At 46.1% G+C, this 17,500-nt stretch overlaps 2 protein-coding genes across 3 annotated transcripts in view; one reads left to right on the plus strand and one right to left on the minus strand.

Moving 5' to 3' along the window:
- The window catches only part of itgbl1 (integrin, beta-like 1), a 38,056-nt gene extending 31,410 nt beyond the window's left edge, over window positions 1-6,646 (plus strand). The window contains exons 9-11 of the mRNA XM_030344117.1: window positions 1,401-1,547; window positions 2,599-2,712; window positions 5,652-6,646. Coding sequence (XP_030199977.1) covers window positions 1,401-1,547; window positions 2,599-2,712; window positions 5,652-5,740 — 350 coding nt within the window. The 3' untranslated portion in view covers window positions 5,741-6,646. The remainder of the gene's footprint in view (window positions 1-1,400; window positions 1,548-2,598; window positions 2,713-5,651) is intronic.
- A 4,205-nt stretch (window positions 6,647-10,851) lies between these two features.
- The window catches only part of fgf14 (fibroblast growth factor 14), a 93,465-nt gene continuing 86,816 nt past the window's right edge, over window positions 10,852-17,500 (minus strand). For both annotated transcript variants that reach the window (XM_030344149.1, XM_030344150.1), the window contains exons 4-5: window positions 12,296-12,494; window positions 10,852-11,160 (exon numbers count right to left, since the gene is read on the minus strand). In XM_030344149.1, the coding sequence (XP_030200009.1) occupies window positions 10,967-11,160; window positions 12,296-12,494 (393 nt within the window). In that variant the 3' untranslated portion in view covers window positions 10,852-10,966. The remainder of the gene's footprint in view (window positions 11,161-12,295; window positions 12,495-17,500) is intronic.

Raw genomic sequence — 17,500 nt, forward strand, 5'->3', positions numbered from 1 at the left:
ACACACACACAGGCAGAAGAACGCTTATGTCAATCTGCGGCATTAATTTGTGACGAAGACAATAAGCAAGCCTGAAAGACGATGAGAGGTCAAGAGACAAAATATGATCTGCATGGATGTGATAGAGTTATCGTATCATTTGGGAGCCCGTAGCCCAGAAGGACCCATCTGTTATCCTCTAGGTTTCCAATCTTCCACTACATAAATGGAGAAGTGTTTGCCGTAACAGTTTAAAGCGTTTCTACCGTCCTCCCCATCCCCTTTGACCCTAGCAATCCATATTAGAACCGTCTCGACATATTTCTTGCTAGAGTTGTACTCACTCAAGTACTTTTTCTCATTAATAATAATCAGTATTAAAGCTAGAATATGGTCACTGTCTTCACTGTGTGTCTGCTTGTGTTCCCTTCCTCTGACAGGGTTGGTTCTAGAAATCCATCAACGACATCGCTACCTTGATGTGGCCCGATTTAAATAAGAGCAAGCCTGATCCTCAATGTTCTAGTGAAGATTGACGAGGCAGCTTTGTGTCGTGTGTGTGTGTGTGTGTGTGTGTGTGTGTGTGTGTGTGTGTGTGTGTGTGTGTGTGTGTGTGTGTGTGCGTGCGTGCGTGCGTGCGTGCGTGCGTGCGTGCGTGCGTGCGTGCGTGCGTGCGTGCGTGCGTGCGTGCGTGCGTGCGTGCGTGCGTGCGTGCGTGCGTGCGTGCGTGCGTGGTTGAGGGGGCATGGAAGTAGGTAGGTGGTAGTCTGACGTGGATGGTTGGTTGTTTTGTGCTTTTGTCTTTATTTGTACAGACGTGTGTCACCAACTTCCCTAGCCCTTCTTTATATTTTTCTTTCTCTTTCTGTGGAGTGCAGGAGCTTCATTAAGGAGACCACATGACCATTGATGACAGTTCCTTTCAAGCCTGGAATGGGAATACAACCATCCCAAAGTGTCTTTTGTCTCCTTGTGGCTGTGTCACCTTGTCCTGCTCATTAATGTCAAAGTTTAACATCTCCCCCTCACTCACTTATTTTTCTTTCCTTCCTTCTTCCCTCATTTAAAGCCCGTGTTTCTTTTTTTTGGGCAGAGGACGAACATACGCCTCCTTGAGTTGGTTGAGATCATTTCAATTGAATGTGCATCCGAGGAAGCATTCTACGAAAACAACGGGACCTGAATTCATAACAGAGAACAATGGTCACAAGCTGTTACATGGATTTTTCAGCAATTTTCTTCTGAAATAGGCCAATATTTTAGTATTAATGACAAAATAGCAAAGCTGATTAGGCATGATCGTGATTAAGACCATAAAATACATACGCATACCCAAAAAAAACAAAAAAAACAACGTCACTCAAGCTCTAAAAAGACGAAAATGGCCACCCTTTCTCTGCCATGTCTCCCCCCACCCCCAGGTCATGGCTACTGCTCCTGCGGCCGCTGCATCTGCGAGGAGGGCTGGTTCGGCAAGATATGTCAGTTCCCCCGGAAGTGTGAGATGACCGACGTACAGAGCAAGGAGCAGTGTGAGACAGGCGACGGAGTGCTGTGTAGCGGGAAAGGTGAACAGCGTTATAACATTACAAAACCCCTCACCCACACCCACAACTCTCCATTTCATTGAACTTTTAATGGAGTTATTGTGCTCAACAACATACATAGAATAAATGCATGTATTGTGAAATGGGCTTTGCCCAATGAGTAAGAAGGAGGATGGATGTTGCATGATCATCTTGGGAAGGTGTTAGAGTCCAACCCCAGAGATCCATTCTGTACTTTTGACTCATATGTTAGTTTGGCTTTGTGTGTATTTTTCTAAGCCAATTATCAAAATCAATCAATATTGATTTGTGTCTGCAAAGAGGGAAATGCAGTTGAAGAGGGAAATGGGACTTATATTTAATAGAAGAATTGTTCAACAGCAGAGCGACATAATAGGATCCCTGGATATCCGTATTTCCATATTATAATGTTATTGAGTTCTGACCATTGAGCAGAAAGTCAGTAGATGTTTTAATTTGTGTTTCGAAGATAGGACACTGACTAGAGACACAAAACTACATATAATTTATTAGTACGTAGGAATACGTTTCAATAAATTGCAACCTATGCCGCAAATCACTGGCAATGCCTATAAAACATTTCTAGAAAGACAGGAGCTAGAGCCTTTGGATACATGTCGGAGCTCTGAAATAAGTTAAGCTGGAGGCTAGGATTGTCAAATAAATCCTAGCCACCTGATTAGAAACTGGAATAAGGGTATACAGAGAAAGAAAGAAAGAAAGAAAGAAGAAAGGAGAAAGATAGACGGGATACCGCTACCTCGTGGTCCTAATAAGAGGACTGCTGTCCGGGGTAAGTGCAGGGTCTGACCTGTGTGGGGGAATTAATTTGGAGGAGAGGAGAGTCATGTAAGTGTTTCTGTGTGTGTGTGTGTGTGTGTGTGTGTGTGTGTGTGTGTGTGTGTGTGTGTGTGTGTGTGTGTGTGTGTGTGTGTGTGTGTGTGTGTGTGTGTGTGTGTGTGTGTGTGTGTGCGTGCGTGCGTGCGTGTGTGTGTGTGTGTGTGCGTGTGTATGTGTGTGTGTGTGTGTGTGTGTGTGTGTGTTCTGCCAGGTTCTTGCCACTGCGGCCAGTGCATCTGCTCTCCTAAAGACTGGTGGGTCTCTGGGGAGTTCTGTGAGTGCGATGACCGTGAGTGTGACAAGCATGATGGGCTCGTCTGCACAGGTAATGTTGGACTTTCTCTCTCTCTCACACACACACACACACACACACACACACACACACACACACACACACACACACACACACACACACACAAAGGATCCTAATTAGAGTTTCAATAATTGGTGCATATGGGACAAATACCATCCATGCTATGATTCAAACATATTATTCATATAGTATATATATGTATTTATTTATTTATGTATAATGCAACATTCAGTCAACAGCCAAGGATGCAATGAAGCACTTAGTCTTCTAAAATGTCAACATATACAACATTTCTACGCCAAACTTGACAATGATACTCAGCATTCAGACATTTCAGGGATTCTTTATAACTGCAGTAACTCATTGCAAGTAAAGTTTGGGGAGGTTTGGGGAGAATGCAATGTATTAGGAAGCCCGGATGATTACATTTGTGCAACAAGGAGCATCATTTTCATCATCCCCCATTATTTTCTGAAACAAAGGAGTGTCAATAAGAGCCAACCGCCGATAGCACTGATCCATATCATTATCACGGCCAGTCCCATCATATGTAAACCTGCATCTTCTGTTTCCCTTTTAAATACATGGGGGTTAAAGAGTGGTGGCAACTCCACTGGCCTGCGCTGCCCTCATTTGTTTCCCCCCAGAAATCCTATTCTATAGAGATTGGACCAGGGTCAGGGTGTGGTTTCAGGGTAAAACAAACCCAGGGGGGACCTCGGATGGGGAATGGTCCCAGTACGGGGCTCCTAGTTCCAGGAAAGGGTTCCAGTCCCAGTCAGGGCTCCTTCCCCCAGGACAGGTCTCCCGTTCCCAGGACAGGGCTTATAGTCCCAGGACAGGGCTTATAGTCCCAGGACAGGGCTTATAGTCCCAGGACAGGGTTTATAGTCCCAGGACAGGGTTTATAGTCCCAGGACAGGGCTTATAGTCCCAGGACAGGGCTTATAGTCCCAGGACAGGGCTTATAGTCCCAGGACAGGGCTTACAGTCCTAGGGCAAGGCTCCCAGTCCCAGTACAGAGTGCCAGTACATGGTCCCAGGATAAGGCTACCAGTACAAGGACAGGGCTCCCAGTCCCAGGACAGGGTTAATATTCCCAGGACAGGGCTCAAGGTCCCAAGACAGGGTTAATATTCCCAGGACAGGGCTCAAGGTCCCAAGACAGGGTTAATATTCCCAGGACAGGGCTCAAGGTCCCAGGACAGGGTTAGTATTCCTAGGACAGGGCTCAAGGTCCCAAGACAGGGTTAATATTCCCAGGACAGGGCTCAAGGTCCCAAGACAGGGTTAATATTCCCAGGACAGGGCTCCCAGTCCCAGGACAGGGTTAGTATTCCCAGGACAGGGTTAATAATCCCAGGACAGGGCTCAAGGTCCCAGGACAGAACACTAAACATATAGATGCTTAAATTGAAGCTGCAGACATTTTTCAGTGTACCTACATCTTAAGATGCCAAGTGTAGCCTAATTATAAATTGAGTGCACTTACAGTTTTATGTAATGCTATTACTTAATTTAATTTAATTGATTTAAATGTTGTCATGATTCAAGTTAGTGTAAAGCCCCTGTGAATAAACATGCAGTGGTGACACCATGACGATGAGATGGCTAATAGGCATAATACGCTTTGGCCTGGGTTCAAGTCTCACAGTGGTCGGTGTTGGTAGTGCAATTGTCTACGAAACTAAATAAATATATTTCTGAATGTACCGGTCCTTCACATTATTATAAGTATTAATTAAGGAACGTCTATTGATCAGTGAAGTGGCTGGGTAGTTGGACTCCCCGCAGAAAGGTGCTCATTAGGATTCCCAATGTGTTCTCATAAATCTGTTATTATTATCCTATAACTAATAAATTTTAAGCAGCTTAAATTTGAGCTGTTTACATGTAAGCTGCTTTCATTTGAAGCTGCTTTAACTTTAAGGTACCGGGTATATTTTTCTTAGTAATAGCGTTAGTGTTACTAGGGTTAGTAATAGGGTTATTATTGGTAATAGGTTTAGGGTTAGTAATATTGTTAATGTTAATGAACGATATAGACTCAATGTTTGTATCATTGTCTGGTGGTACTGATAGGGTTGTCTATTGTATTGTAGTAATTTTTTATAATTCTGTGTCCTTGACTTCATTTAACAAACTCTTATGCATTTACAATCAAGCAGATGTGGCACCCTAAAATAACAGCTGGTCCATTGCTGGCCACCCCATCAAAAAGTGCCTGGAAAGCGAAATAGTTAGGGAAGCTTTTAGATTCATATTTTTGTCCTTCCACCATCTCGTCATTTATGTTTACACAGGGTCAGTGACCTATCCAAACCAGATGCCTCTCAGACGTGTGACCGCACGGAAGAAGAAGTCATTCACTGCAGGAAGTAATATGATTAGGGAAAGGAGTGCAGACTTGGGTAGCAAGTCTACCAATAACGGTCGAGATATATCAGTGCACTAATACTGTGGGATGGCGTCATTGAAGAAAAATAAGCTCAAACCCATCAAATAATAAACAAATGGGATTTTGCTCTGCTGGTTGGATAATATATGCCATCTACAAAGTAAAATAATTCCAGGAAGAATTTACATTCTCTTGAGCTACTGATGTAAATCTATCCTATTCAGTCGAGATAATAGACCAAACCTACATGAAGTACCATTCGACCTCGTTCACGGTGCTCACATTTATTCAGCAGCGCAGGCACGATTCACATCTTACACAAAGGCCAGGGAGAGGGGAGAGGTGCTGTGGATCCGACCCCACCCCTCTTCTATCTTTAGTTTCACTTGACTGGAAAGCTATTCTCCAGTCCTGCTCGCCCCTCTCTCTCTCTCTCTCTCTCGCCCGGGGAGACGGCGGGAGTGTGAAAAGAGGAACCTTGTTAAAGGTCAGGCAAGATGAAACCGCTCCCTGAGCTCAATTCACAGCTTCCCCTCTCACCTCCTTCTCGCAGGGAACGGGGTGTGCAATTGCGGCGTCTGCGACTGCTGGGACGGCTGGACAGGCAACGCGTGCGAGATCTGGCTCGGGCTTGAGTACTGAAGAGGAGGAGGACCCTGAGGCGGGGCCCGAGGCAGACCCCGCCCCTTCCCCCAGAATGGAGGCCAGGGACGAGGGGAGGATGAGGAGGGAGAGGAGGGAGAGGAGGAAGAGGAGGGACAACGGAACCGGGAGCTAAATGGAAACACGCCACTGTGTTGTGCTTCATCTGCATCACACCGACACCTTCTGCCCACCGCTTGCGTTGTGGGCGCGTGTGTGTGAGTCTGTCCGTGTGTGTGTGCGTGTGTGTCACAGTAATAATTAATTCGATGTACTGGTTACAAATTGTCTTTATTAAAACTGTGTTTTGTATGCAAGAAAGAAACAACCATGGAAGCAAGAAAAGCATTTGTTGTTGTTTTTTTTTCATGATCCGAACACAACACAATGTAACCCCTTTTTATATGTTTCCAATACAACTATATGTATGAAACTTGTATATATAGGAATGCTTACATATACCAGAGAGCGACATATAATAGGATGCAGGTACATTAACATAAATCAGACATAGAAAAAACAAAATGTTTTAAATTGAATTTGTGTTTTCGGTTTGAATCTGTGGGATTTTGAGGGCATAATCTGTTATCCCGGCAATCAGTTTATTGTTGCACTTTTTGACAAATTGGACACATAGTTGACCCTGCAATCAAGTCAGAGGCATCATTTGAGGTTTTATTTTATTATTTTTTAATAATAAAACATTAAATGTGCCGCATGACACACACATTTCTCGTGGAAAACAACGCAAAGACCTTAATCATACAACGGTTATAAATCTGTTTTAGCATGGCATAACTTCAATGGGCATACTTGCAATGGTATATTTATATTTGAAAATAAATCTTTATATAGTGCCTATTCCTTTCCATCTTAACAAAATAAATAAATGACTCTACCATGACATTCCACCGAGTTTTACCCTGCTGTCGCCGTAGATAGACAAGGAGTGATCCAACTGTGCTCCCACTGGTGACGAATGCTAACTTGTATGTGGCAGAAATAAACAGAAGGACACACGTAGTTCAGCTGTGGCATGCTGGTTGTCCGTATCGCTATCAAAATGTTGTACCAGGGGGACGAGAGCCGCGTTGACACAAGCTCAATCACGGCTTGAAAAGAGTGCCGGTGAGAAGTCACAAAGAAAGTTTCATGTTCAATTCTATTTTGACCTTTTTTTCATGCTTATTTTAGTACTAGCCAAACCCTTTCCGTTTTTAATGTGTGGCTTCAAAATGACAGGTGCAATAATATACTGCACACTATATTGCATTAAGTATGTTACTGACATTACAGTACACCTTTATATAAATATTGTATTCATTATGTTGTATATGTGTATACAACAAACACAAACTGTACAGTGCAGACAAACTCATTGCATATATGTATGTAAAATTAGCAGTACATACCAACATTGCCTACTACATGCAGTTCATCATTTCCGTCCTCTCCCCATGCAACAAATGGGACAACAGACAAAATAAAAGCGCCGGAAACAGAAGCACAGGTTATTAAATCAAAGAAAAAAATAAATAAACGAAGATAAACTCCCCGAAGATTTCCATGTTACAAATCTGAAGAGAAGGAGACAGTAAATCGATATTGTGTCGGTGTCAAAAGACGACATCACCCTTAAACCTGTATACGAGAGGAAATGAGACGGGGAACCGAAACCAACAAAGAAAACAAAATGGTGGCTACAGAGGTCAAATGGGGATGTACATCTGCACACCAGCCATACACAAAAAGAAGTCAGCCTCAGAAGTGCCAGTCAGCTGGACCGTAGGGCCGAAGAAGCCAGCCCAGCATGTAGAGTTCATCAGGGGAGCAGGGGAGGTTATAAATAGGACATGGGTCAGACAAGGGCCCCGGAAATCAACTAAAGTGGTATGCAGCGCTGTATAGCATCGTAACCATAGCAATAGCAACCCTACACAGACAAACACTCAAGTCAAACTAATGTGCTGTGCTTCATCGTATTTGTAATAGGAAATGGTCACCTGTCAACCCCAATCAACTCAAGAAAACCCTGTCCACCAAATCAAATTGTCGCCATATCCCTTTTTTTTAGCAGCATACAGTAGCATAACCCTACGTTACAATTGAAACCGTGACCGACAACCAAACGTTCAGGGACATGAGTAAACGCGAGACGAGCAGAACGTGACCGATGGGAGAGAGTTGGGTGATCACATCACTAACAGTCGGGGTGGAAATGGTGCACCAGAAGGTTTCTGATGGGCTACAAAGCGAACCAATGTCATACAACATGCCCGTACATCTCCTGGACCGAAGCACGGTAATAATCGCTAACATCGCTCCGTGTGGTACTTCTCCCAGGACCTTACCTCCTTGTAGAAACACATGCATGTGAATAATCTCCAAAGTATATATATAGCCTCTCCAGAATGACAGCACAGTCGGGGAGAAAGGCTTACGTTTTTAAGAGTTGATCCGTTTTGGAGTGTGCAACTACTATCACAGTGAAAGCGTTGATGTATAGAGTCACACAAAAGGAAAGAAAAAATATTCATACATATGTTTATGAACTCTTAATATATTTTCGAGGGATTCTGTTATTTTTCAGCTCTGATTTGAAACGAAAGACTTTGGTCGTTGGGTTGTGGGTGAGTGTGGAGGAGTGGGAGTGAGGGAGTGACCTGTGGTTTGGTGACTGGGTGGATGATGCTACTGTGTGGTCCTTTATCGGATGTACTGGGTGAGGGTTGGTGGTGTGGGGGGGGGGGGGGGGGGGGGGGGGCACCTTGGGGGACCCTGTAGAGAATAGGAACCTGCTATTGCATGCCAGGAGTGGTGGGTGGGCCTGTGGGAGAGGCGGAGGGGAGGGTGGGAAGGAGAGAGAGAGAGGGAGAGAGGAGGTTGTGGGGTCGAGATCCAATCGGCCACACGATAGGCCGAGATAGGATCGGTACTGGACTCTTCATGCTGAGCTAGGAGACATTCCTCTCCCCATATATCCCGTCAATTGATCAGAACGAAAACCAAAAATATTGTCTTTATGCTTGTTTGTTTGGTTTTGTCGTCATTTCTAGTTTTTTAGGATGGGTTTTTATTTATTTTTTGTGGTTTTTTTGTTTCGTTTTCTTTTTGCAGTAAAATGAGTTTACAATATAAGCCATCCCTTGTAGTTACTGCTGCAGAGGAAGAGAGAACACAATACTAACCTGGACCATGCTTTTACTTCACTGAACTAAAGTGGGTGGACGTCGTCCATCCCGGGCTACCAGTGAGCCGCGCGTACCCCAGCCCACCCCCCCACCCCCGCCCGGCCCTGCCCCCCTCCCTCTGTGTCTGGACGTAGACGCAGCCGGGGAGCCGGCTGTCTGTCAGTGCTGCGGTTTACATAGACCATCTGAGTCAAAGCCCCATACCCCCTGCCCTCGCCTGGTGTAGCTAAGGGGTCGAGGGGGCGAGGGGGGGGGGGGGGGCGACAGAAGACCTATAAGGCCTAGAGGATATTCCTGGAACCTGGAGCGCTCCGAAATAGGATTAAAGAAAAATAGATTTCAGGCTCACTTTTTTTTTCTTTTTTTTTTTTTACGTTTTCGTTCTATTGACCGGAGGAGGTAAACGGAACCCGTTGGTGGGATTGAGTTTGTGATATGTATACATACCGTCCTCATACAGCGCTCTCCCACGCACATGCACTGCTGTAAAGGAGTGTGTGTGTGTTTGTGTGTGTGTGTGTGTGTGTGTGTGTGTGTGTGTGTGTGTGTGTGTGGGTGTGTGTGTGTATGTGTGTGTGTGTGTGTGTGTGTGTGGTGTGAGTGTGTGTGGGTGTGTTTGGAAAAGGGAGGGGGTCCTGCAGGGCGATTGCATTGTGGGTAATTAGCACTTCATCCGTTTTGATTGGGTGCGTCATCTGCCGGCCTGTCTGTTTCGATTGAGGTGTGAAAAAACCCATAGACTCTATTTTTAACGAGTGAGTATGTGTGTGTGTGTGTGTGTGTGTGTGTGTGTGTGTGTGTGTGTGTGTGTGTGTGTGTGTGTGTGTGTGTGTGTGTAAGTATGTGCGTGTGTGTGTGTTTGTGAGTGTGTGCATGCACATGATTGCAGATATGCAGGTGCTGTACTGACAATAAGAATAATGGCATTCTCTACACCTTTTGTGTCTTCTCTTTTACATTGTTGTGATTTGTGACAAACTTATCCACACACACACACACACACACACACACACACACACACACACACACACACACACACACACACACACACACACACACACACACACACAAACAGAGTCTGCTGCCCTTCCAACAGTATATTTTTGTTGTTTCTAAATTACAAAGAGACGGAAAGAAAAGTGTGAGACGAGAGATATAAAGAGAGGGCGGGGGGGCAACAAAGTTGTAAAAAATAGTCGATGAGCAATCCAAAGTGTTTTCGTTTGACTCTATTTGTTCAGTCGCCATCCCACACCAGAGCTGGTGCACTGCTGTATAGAAAATAGATCTAAAAGGACACAAGCCTCTGCCCTGACAGGCTGTCATGTGGGACCGGTGGGGTTGGGTGGGAGGGGCTGGGTGTGGCGGGTGGGGTGGCTGTGGTGGCGGGTGGGGTGGGGTGGGGTTGGTGGCGGCTGATCTCAGACGAACCTTAGGCAAGCAAGTTAGCGCTCGCGTGGCCGTCTGGACGCGCGTCGTTCTCACGGGGTTCCCATGGTTACAGAGAGGATTCTAAAGGCATTCCGTGTGCGGCCAGGCACTCCGAGATCAGAGTTCCCTTTTTTCATCCGTGTTTCCCGTCCAGCGCAGCGGGGAGCGTCAGCTCCGCGACCACCCCTTCCCCCGTCCGAGTGAAATTCATCCGAACCAATCACGAAGGGCCGTGGGCCAGAGGGAGGAAGAGGAGGGGGACAAAGAAGAAGATGAGGAAGAAGGTAGGAGGTGTCTTGCCTGGTGATCTGCATCATCCACCACAGAGGAAGAGTCCCGCTCAGAGTCTAATGGTAGGGCAAGCCCCTCGTCCCTCCTCGACGCCCGTACCCCACCCCAAGCCCACCCTTACCCCCCCCCCCCCCCCCCCCCCCCCCCCCCAACCTCCCCCTCCTCTCTCCTCCCACCACTGCAAGCGCCCCTCTCTCTATCTCGCTCTCGCTCTTTGTCACACACACACACAAACACACAGAGGTGTACACGCACGCGTATACACAACCACACACACACACACACACACACACCCTGCGCTGGTCAGGTGTGGCTATGTGGCAGGCTTGTCGGGCTTGCTGACCGGTTTCCCCCCGTTCATCATCGCCGGCTCACTTGTGCTTTTACTGGTGGCGGCCACGGCCCCGGTCGCCGCCGCCGCCGCCGCTGCCGCCGCCGCCGCCGCCGCCGCCGCCTTGGGCACTGTCTCTCCGACGTCGTGCAGCGAGGGCTCTCTGTACATGGCGACTGGGGGAGGAGGGGGAGAACACAGGTATGTTGGGTGGAACCGGAGGCAGAACCTCCGCTAGTACGTTCAGGTCGGGTCGATTTAGTCGACGCTTGCGTCCAAAGTAATGTAAACAGTTGGGAGTCGCTAGGAAAAAGCATCGAGTTTAGGCGGCTTTTAGGTAACGGATAATGTAAGGCGAGCTGGTCTTTACTGCATATAAAACCAAGCTTGTTACATGCCAATTGCCTTAAGAAATGAATCGTTTCACAGTTTGATATCTTACAATTGGATGACCAAAATGAGGATTTTATAGATTTGAAAATGTTCGATGCTTTGGTTGTATATAGCATCCATAGCAAACGGTCTGTTATTCAGAGCAGCGGTCAATTATTCAGGAATAACAGGCCGTGGCTATTTAATAGCAAGTTGTATTATAAAATAATTAGTGCATTATAGTGACAGCCAAAGTTAGATCCCGAGATAATTCATCTAAAAAAAAAGTAGGTCCACAATTGAATATAATAATCACAAAGAAATAGTACTTTGTTCAACTGAGACATGACTCATGTGACATATGAATATTCCTTAATAAGATCACTTCCACTAAAAATGGCTTAAACATAAAATACAAACAACTTCATATTTTATGTTTTTCATTGTTACGAAACAAAAAGATTCTCATTATCGCCTCAACGGCACAACACCAAAAGATAAATATAGAACGAAAGAGACACAAGTGGCCATAAATCTGGCTTATGGGTATGTGGGCCTGATGGCCGCATCATGTGTGCCGCCATAAAACATCCACGCGGACGGGCGACGCAGACTTCCATTGAAATTCAGCCAGCGGATACAATTTACAACATGGACAGAATGGCTTTATGGTGCACCACGCTGCTGGCCTGTTAGTAAGCACAGGGGGGATAATGACTAGACGAGATGCTTTGCTGTTGTTGTTGCCTTTCCAAGGTTTGATCCAAACAAGGTCTTTAGGAAATCCCCCCCCCCACCCCGATGGCTTTATAGAAGTAATAACTTCTATAGAGTCTCAGTCTCCGAGTGATTCCGTTCCTTTGTCAGACCTCTGGAGATTAAATCCCCGGAGAATGAAGCCCTGGAGAATAAACCCCTGCAGAATAAACCCTGGCTTACCTTCTAATGGCTTGGGCAGGAAGTGAGCGGCTGGTTTGGTCTTCTTTACTCTGTTCCCCTTCATGGCTTGGCCATCTTTGTTCAGGCCCAGGAACCACGCCCGCCCCGACTCTTGTTGTCGATACAACATGGACGAGTAGATGACATAATAGTTTTCAAATACAGACTCCTTGAATTTGCATTCCGCCGTAAAGAGTTCCTGAGGGAAAAAGGAGAAAGGAGTTGTCAGACCTTTGGGCTTCTCTGGCCTCGACTAGGAGAAAGTCTTTAAAGTCTCGAGCAGGGAACCCCTACAGGTGGAGTCATGTAGAATCCTGCAAGTCTCACATTCACATTATGATGAATTATTCACTACACCACGTGTTTCTGCTGTATATGGCGGCCCGAGGACATCCTTGTCTAATGCTGTAGCTGCAACAGAAACTTCCTAGACCTTCACCTGCTGTACTTAAAAGACATCTGGTGTACTGGAAAGGACACCTGCAGTACTGAAAGGGACATGCATCTGTGCTATATATATATATGATGTATGACAGAGCGCCGTACCAGATCTAATCTGGTTTGATTCATGCACCGTTGCGATAATCTGCTCTGATGAAGCGCATCAGCCAGCATCTCCAGCGCCCTCACCTTGACACTGGATGTCCAGGCACTGAATCAGCCAATTAGCACGTGTTCTCAACAGAGGTTATAAATTGTTAGTCTGTGACCCCCCCAGCCACTCCCCAGGCAAAAGAACATCTCCAGACACAAAGAGAGAGCATATCTATGAGGTTTGTGGAGTCCATACAACACTATAGTACCAGGACATACTCAGCAGCAGCACACCTAACAAGACATGTCTGAACCACAGATTCTTCCCACCATTTTTTACACCCCTGATTCATCAATGACAATTGTACAGCGAAAGCACCATCTCTCTCACTCTCTCTTGTTCTCTCTCTCTTGTTCTATCTTCCTCTCTCTCTCTCTCTCTCTCTCTCTCTCTCTCTCTCTCTCTCTCTCTCTCTCTCTCTCTCTCTCTCTCTCTCTCTCTCTCTCTCTCTTCCTCTCTCTCTCTCTCTCTCTCCCTCTCTCTCTCTCTCTCTCGCCACCTCCTTCCCTCTCCACCTCCTTCCCTCTCCCCCTCCATCTCTCCCTCTCTCCTTCTCTCTCTCCCCCTCCATCTCTCTCTCTCCCCCCTTCTCTCTCTCTCTCTCTCTGTCTCTTTCTCTCTCTCGCTGTCTCTCTCTCTCTCTCTCTCTCTCTCTCTCTCTCTCTCTCTCTCTCTCTCTCTCTCTCTCTCTCTCTCTCTCTCTCTCTCTCTCTCTGTCTCTCTCTCTCTCTGTCTCCACCATTTCCCATCCATCTCTGACCAGAAGGGTCATAAAAAGCACTTCCGCATTGTCCGCCCTGCCTCGCTAAAAATAAAGTCTTTCATAGGGAGGCGGGGGTGTATTAATCAGAGCGGGTCGTTACCCGCTCCACGAAGCTCGGCACATCTGTTGGGACGCCTCCGCACAAATAAATACATTCATGGACTTCACTGGTGTTATTATATCGTTTAGAGCAGCACCTTCAACGTTCTGATGAAGACAAAGGAATGTGTTCACAGACGTTGTTATGGCGAAGTAGCTTTCGTTATTTTTTTTTCTTGCAACACACTTTTTTGATAAGACTTGCTCCCACTGTCTGGTAAAGGGTCACGGTGATCCCCCTCTGGGGGCAGAGCGACATTTGGGTGTGTTTACCTGCATCAAGCTTGGTTCACCCGTGACACACGATGCACAACGTAATAGCGGTTATCAGCCCTCCGCTAATCGACTCCTGTCAGCGCCGGACCGTCTGGAAGTACTCCAGTGAAGGCAGCACTTTGCGTTAGAAGGACAGCAGATACACTTAAGGAAGCCGTGACGACTAATAACAGAGGCACGCGGCTGTATTTAGGAACCCCCTGCGGCGTGAGGGTTCTTCGCCCGTCAAACCACAGGGTGCCGCCGCGGCCGCAACACGAGCGTGCGAGGGTAACAAGTGTCGTTCACCATGATGACATGGGCGGGTTGTAAACATGTTGTCGACGCAGCCATTGATAAGGATCGTCCCCGGATGCGTGTCATTGACATGTTATTAACATCCTGCCGACGGACAGGGTGTCTGGCCAGTGGTAACGTCACACGACCGCCTTAACTCAGAATCTATACGAAGGGCGAGGGATGACAGCTAATCCGATGGCTGACGTTGATCCGAGTCAATTCGCAGCCATCTTCAGCTCACGTCAAAACAAAACCCAAAACGAGCTGCAGCTGAACAATGCATTGATTGACAGCCATGTCTGATTAAACCTTTCTAAAGGGCGCCTCCCCCCCCCCCCCAATCTCAACCGCCACATAAATAAACATCCAGCTCCCGGACAACGCTAGATCCATCTTCATTATTATTCATTTTGGGGATTTATGTTGTGTCAGCATCTGGCTGCAGTTCACCAAAAGGCAGCTTATCATGGTGGGGTTGTCAGAGAGAGACAGCGCTCTGGCAGCCAGAGACAGCAAAGGGCCCCGGGGTTAAAAAGACCATTGCATGCGGTAGCACACACACAAAACAAGCTACACATTAGCAGAATTATTGTCGAGAGGAAACCCCGGTGTGGAGCAGGACGCTGGAGACCTCTGGCTAAATGAACCGGGACGAGACTACAGAATGCCCATTCAATTCAAGTACGGAGTGGCGTCGAGGGTCCCAGAGTTGCGGTTGCGGAGTTAGGATTACGAAAACACATAGGCCTTTCTCCTCACAATTGATCGTCTAGCAGCATCAAAGACTGGCGCTTTGGGAGTGGCCCGAATCAAAGGAAAAACCCGCATTTGCGTCATGCTTCCCTGCTTCACTTCAACCCGTGCATTAGTTCCACTTCTCCCTCACCAGGCTAATTGGGTTGTAGCTTGACTACAGCTGTAATTTGCCATGTTATGCGTGTGCCGGAGCGGGCTTCAGCCTATCCTTGATTACCTACAGACAGCTTCCGGTGTCTGTGTCTGAGCAATCAGAAAGCAGCAACCTGAATGCGGAGCCATAATTGTGGCTAATCACAGGACTTTATTATGTTTACACTCAAGAATGTAAATCTGTGTTTTGATGTGCAGGCGAAGCGGGGGCGGTTTGTCCTTGCTCTATTTGTTTCTTTCTATATTTATTCGTTTTTACCAAAGTTTGGTGTCTAACAAAGATTTAGAGCTGCCAGTCATCAATTATCGCTTTGAAAAAATACAAGCTTTATTCAGATTAAATTGTTTGCTGATTATAAGTCTGGTAAGTACACTGTGGTGTTATTTTAAAGAAAGAAAATGTCACGGAGAAAGGATTGAATGACGTGTTTGTTCTTTCTTTTTGTTCCTTTAACGATTCCAAATATCCACACTATAATCCCGATATCCTCTGTGTTTTTGACAGCAGCGTCATATTTACTATTTTACAATTCACTTTTCCCACTTTCATCCAACAACTTTAATCCCACAAGTCTTCAGTTAATTCCACCCTGACAAAATGACTATTTGCCGTTTAGCAGACACATTTATCAAAAGGGCATAACAGTGTGGTTTGGTTCAGTACGAACAGGTAAGGGATGTGTATCACGCTCAGGGATGCCTACAGGCAGACCCACGTAGGCACAACGGAGTCCAATCACAGACCATCCTCGACTGAACGCTAATATAATATTAAAGGAGCAAGGAATTCGTTCTTTTGTTCTCGTTTTGATCTACAGTGTTCGGCACTGCGGTACAGAACCAAATCAGGCCGAATCGAGTCGGCGATACAGGTAGGACCTGCAGAGCATGCGTGCCAGCAGCCCTCTTTGCTTTTGATCTGCTGCCTGCAAACTTTATTAAGGTGAACCAACTGACAGCCACAAGAGCTTTTTCCTGTCAAGCCTCTTTTCATTTCTCTGCCTCACCCTCCCCCCCTCCCCATACACCCTCCCCTCCCCCCTCCCCCCCGCTCTCCCCATTTTCCCCGTGCCCAGAACATGACACATACCTTTGGTCTTGGTTTCCATGGTAACAGAGAGGGGCTACGAGATGGCTATGCGTTATGGGAAGCGTCTGGGCTTCCCCATGCATCTATATTCACAAACCAAGACACACTTGAAAATCAAGTGAGTCCCTTCTACCCTGCTGTTATATGTGCTCACAGTTCTCTTTCAAACAGCCCTGTCTGTGGGTAATGAAACAGTTTGTATTGATATATATATGCATATATATAGATATAGATATTATTTACTCATGGCTCCCTTCTTGTTCTGTTTGATTTAAGTGAAATTTCCTTGCATAATATTACTGCCTGAAAAGATAAACCCTAAAATATGCACATCTATCATCGTTATATTGAGATCACTATATTGTGATATATTGGCATACATAGGAAACATGTATGAACATATGAAAATATAAAGTATAGACCTACTGTGTAAGTATTTTAGTTTAGTTTTTTTGGACTTTATTTGTTTATAACTTGGGTCAGTTTTCTATGTATTTCTATGTATGCGACACACAATATAGTTATCACATAGCGGTGATAAATGTGCAACTTTCAGCTTTATATTTGCAGCATTTTTAAGGCAATAATATTGTGTAAGAAAGTCTCACGAGTATCAAACAGAACACAAAGAGTCTTGATGTATGCAATAAAAACATATATTTATGCATATGGTTTCAGTTCCAACAGACAGGGATGTTTGAAAGGAAAAAACCAAGCATATATAACGGCAGAATAGAAATATCTCACCTGATATATATATATATATATATATATATATATATATATATATAGATTATTTTTTTCTTTGTTGAAAAAAATGAGAGGCACAGGCACTGCTCACAACGTCACACTACCAGTAAATCTAATCATTTTGAGGCAGCAAACGGTTGATTTTCTCCCCCCTCTCGACTCTCTCCCCCCCTCCCCGTCCCCTTGCCACTCCCACCCGCCCTCCCGCCCTCCCGCCCAGCGCTCTGCCCAGCAGCCCCCGCCCCCTGATTGGCAACGCTCCCACTGGAAGGCGATAATTGACCTTGGCCACAGACAGAGAGAGGGCCGGCGCTGCCGCTCAGCCACACACAATCAGAGGACTTTAGCAAGCACACAGGAGAGAGGGAGAGAGGGAGAGAGAAAAGAGCAAGAGGAAGGGAGGGAGGGAGGGAGGGAGGGAGAGAGGGAGAGAGGGAGAACCAC

Source organism: Gadus morhua, chromosome 20, assembly GCF_902167405.1.
Source record: "Gadus morhua chromosome 20, gadMor3.0, whole genome shotgun sequence".
Lineage (NCBI taxonomy): Eukaryota > Metazoa > Chordata > Actinopteri > Gadiformes > Gadidae > Gadus > Gadus morhua.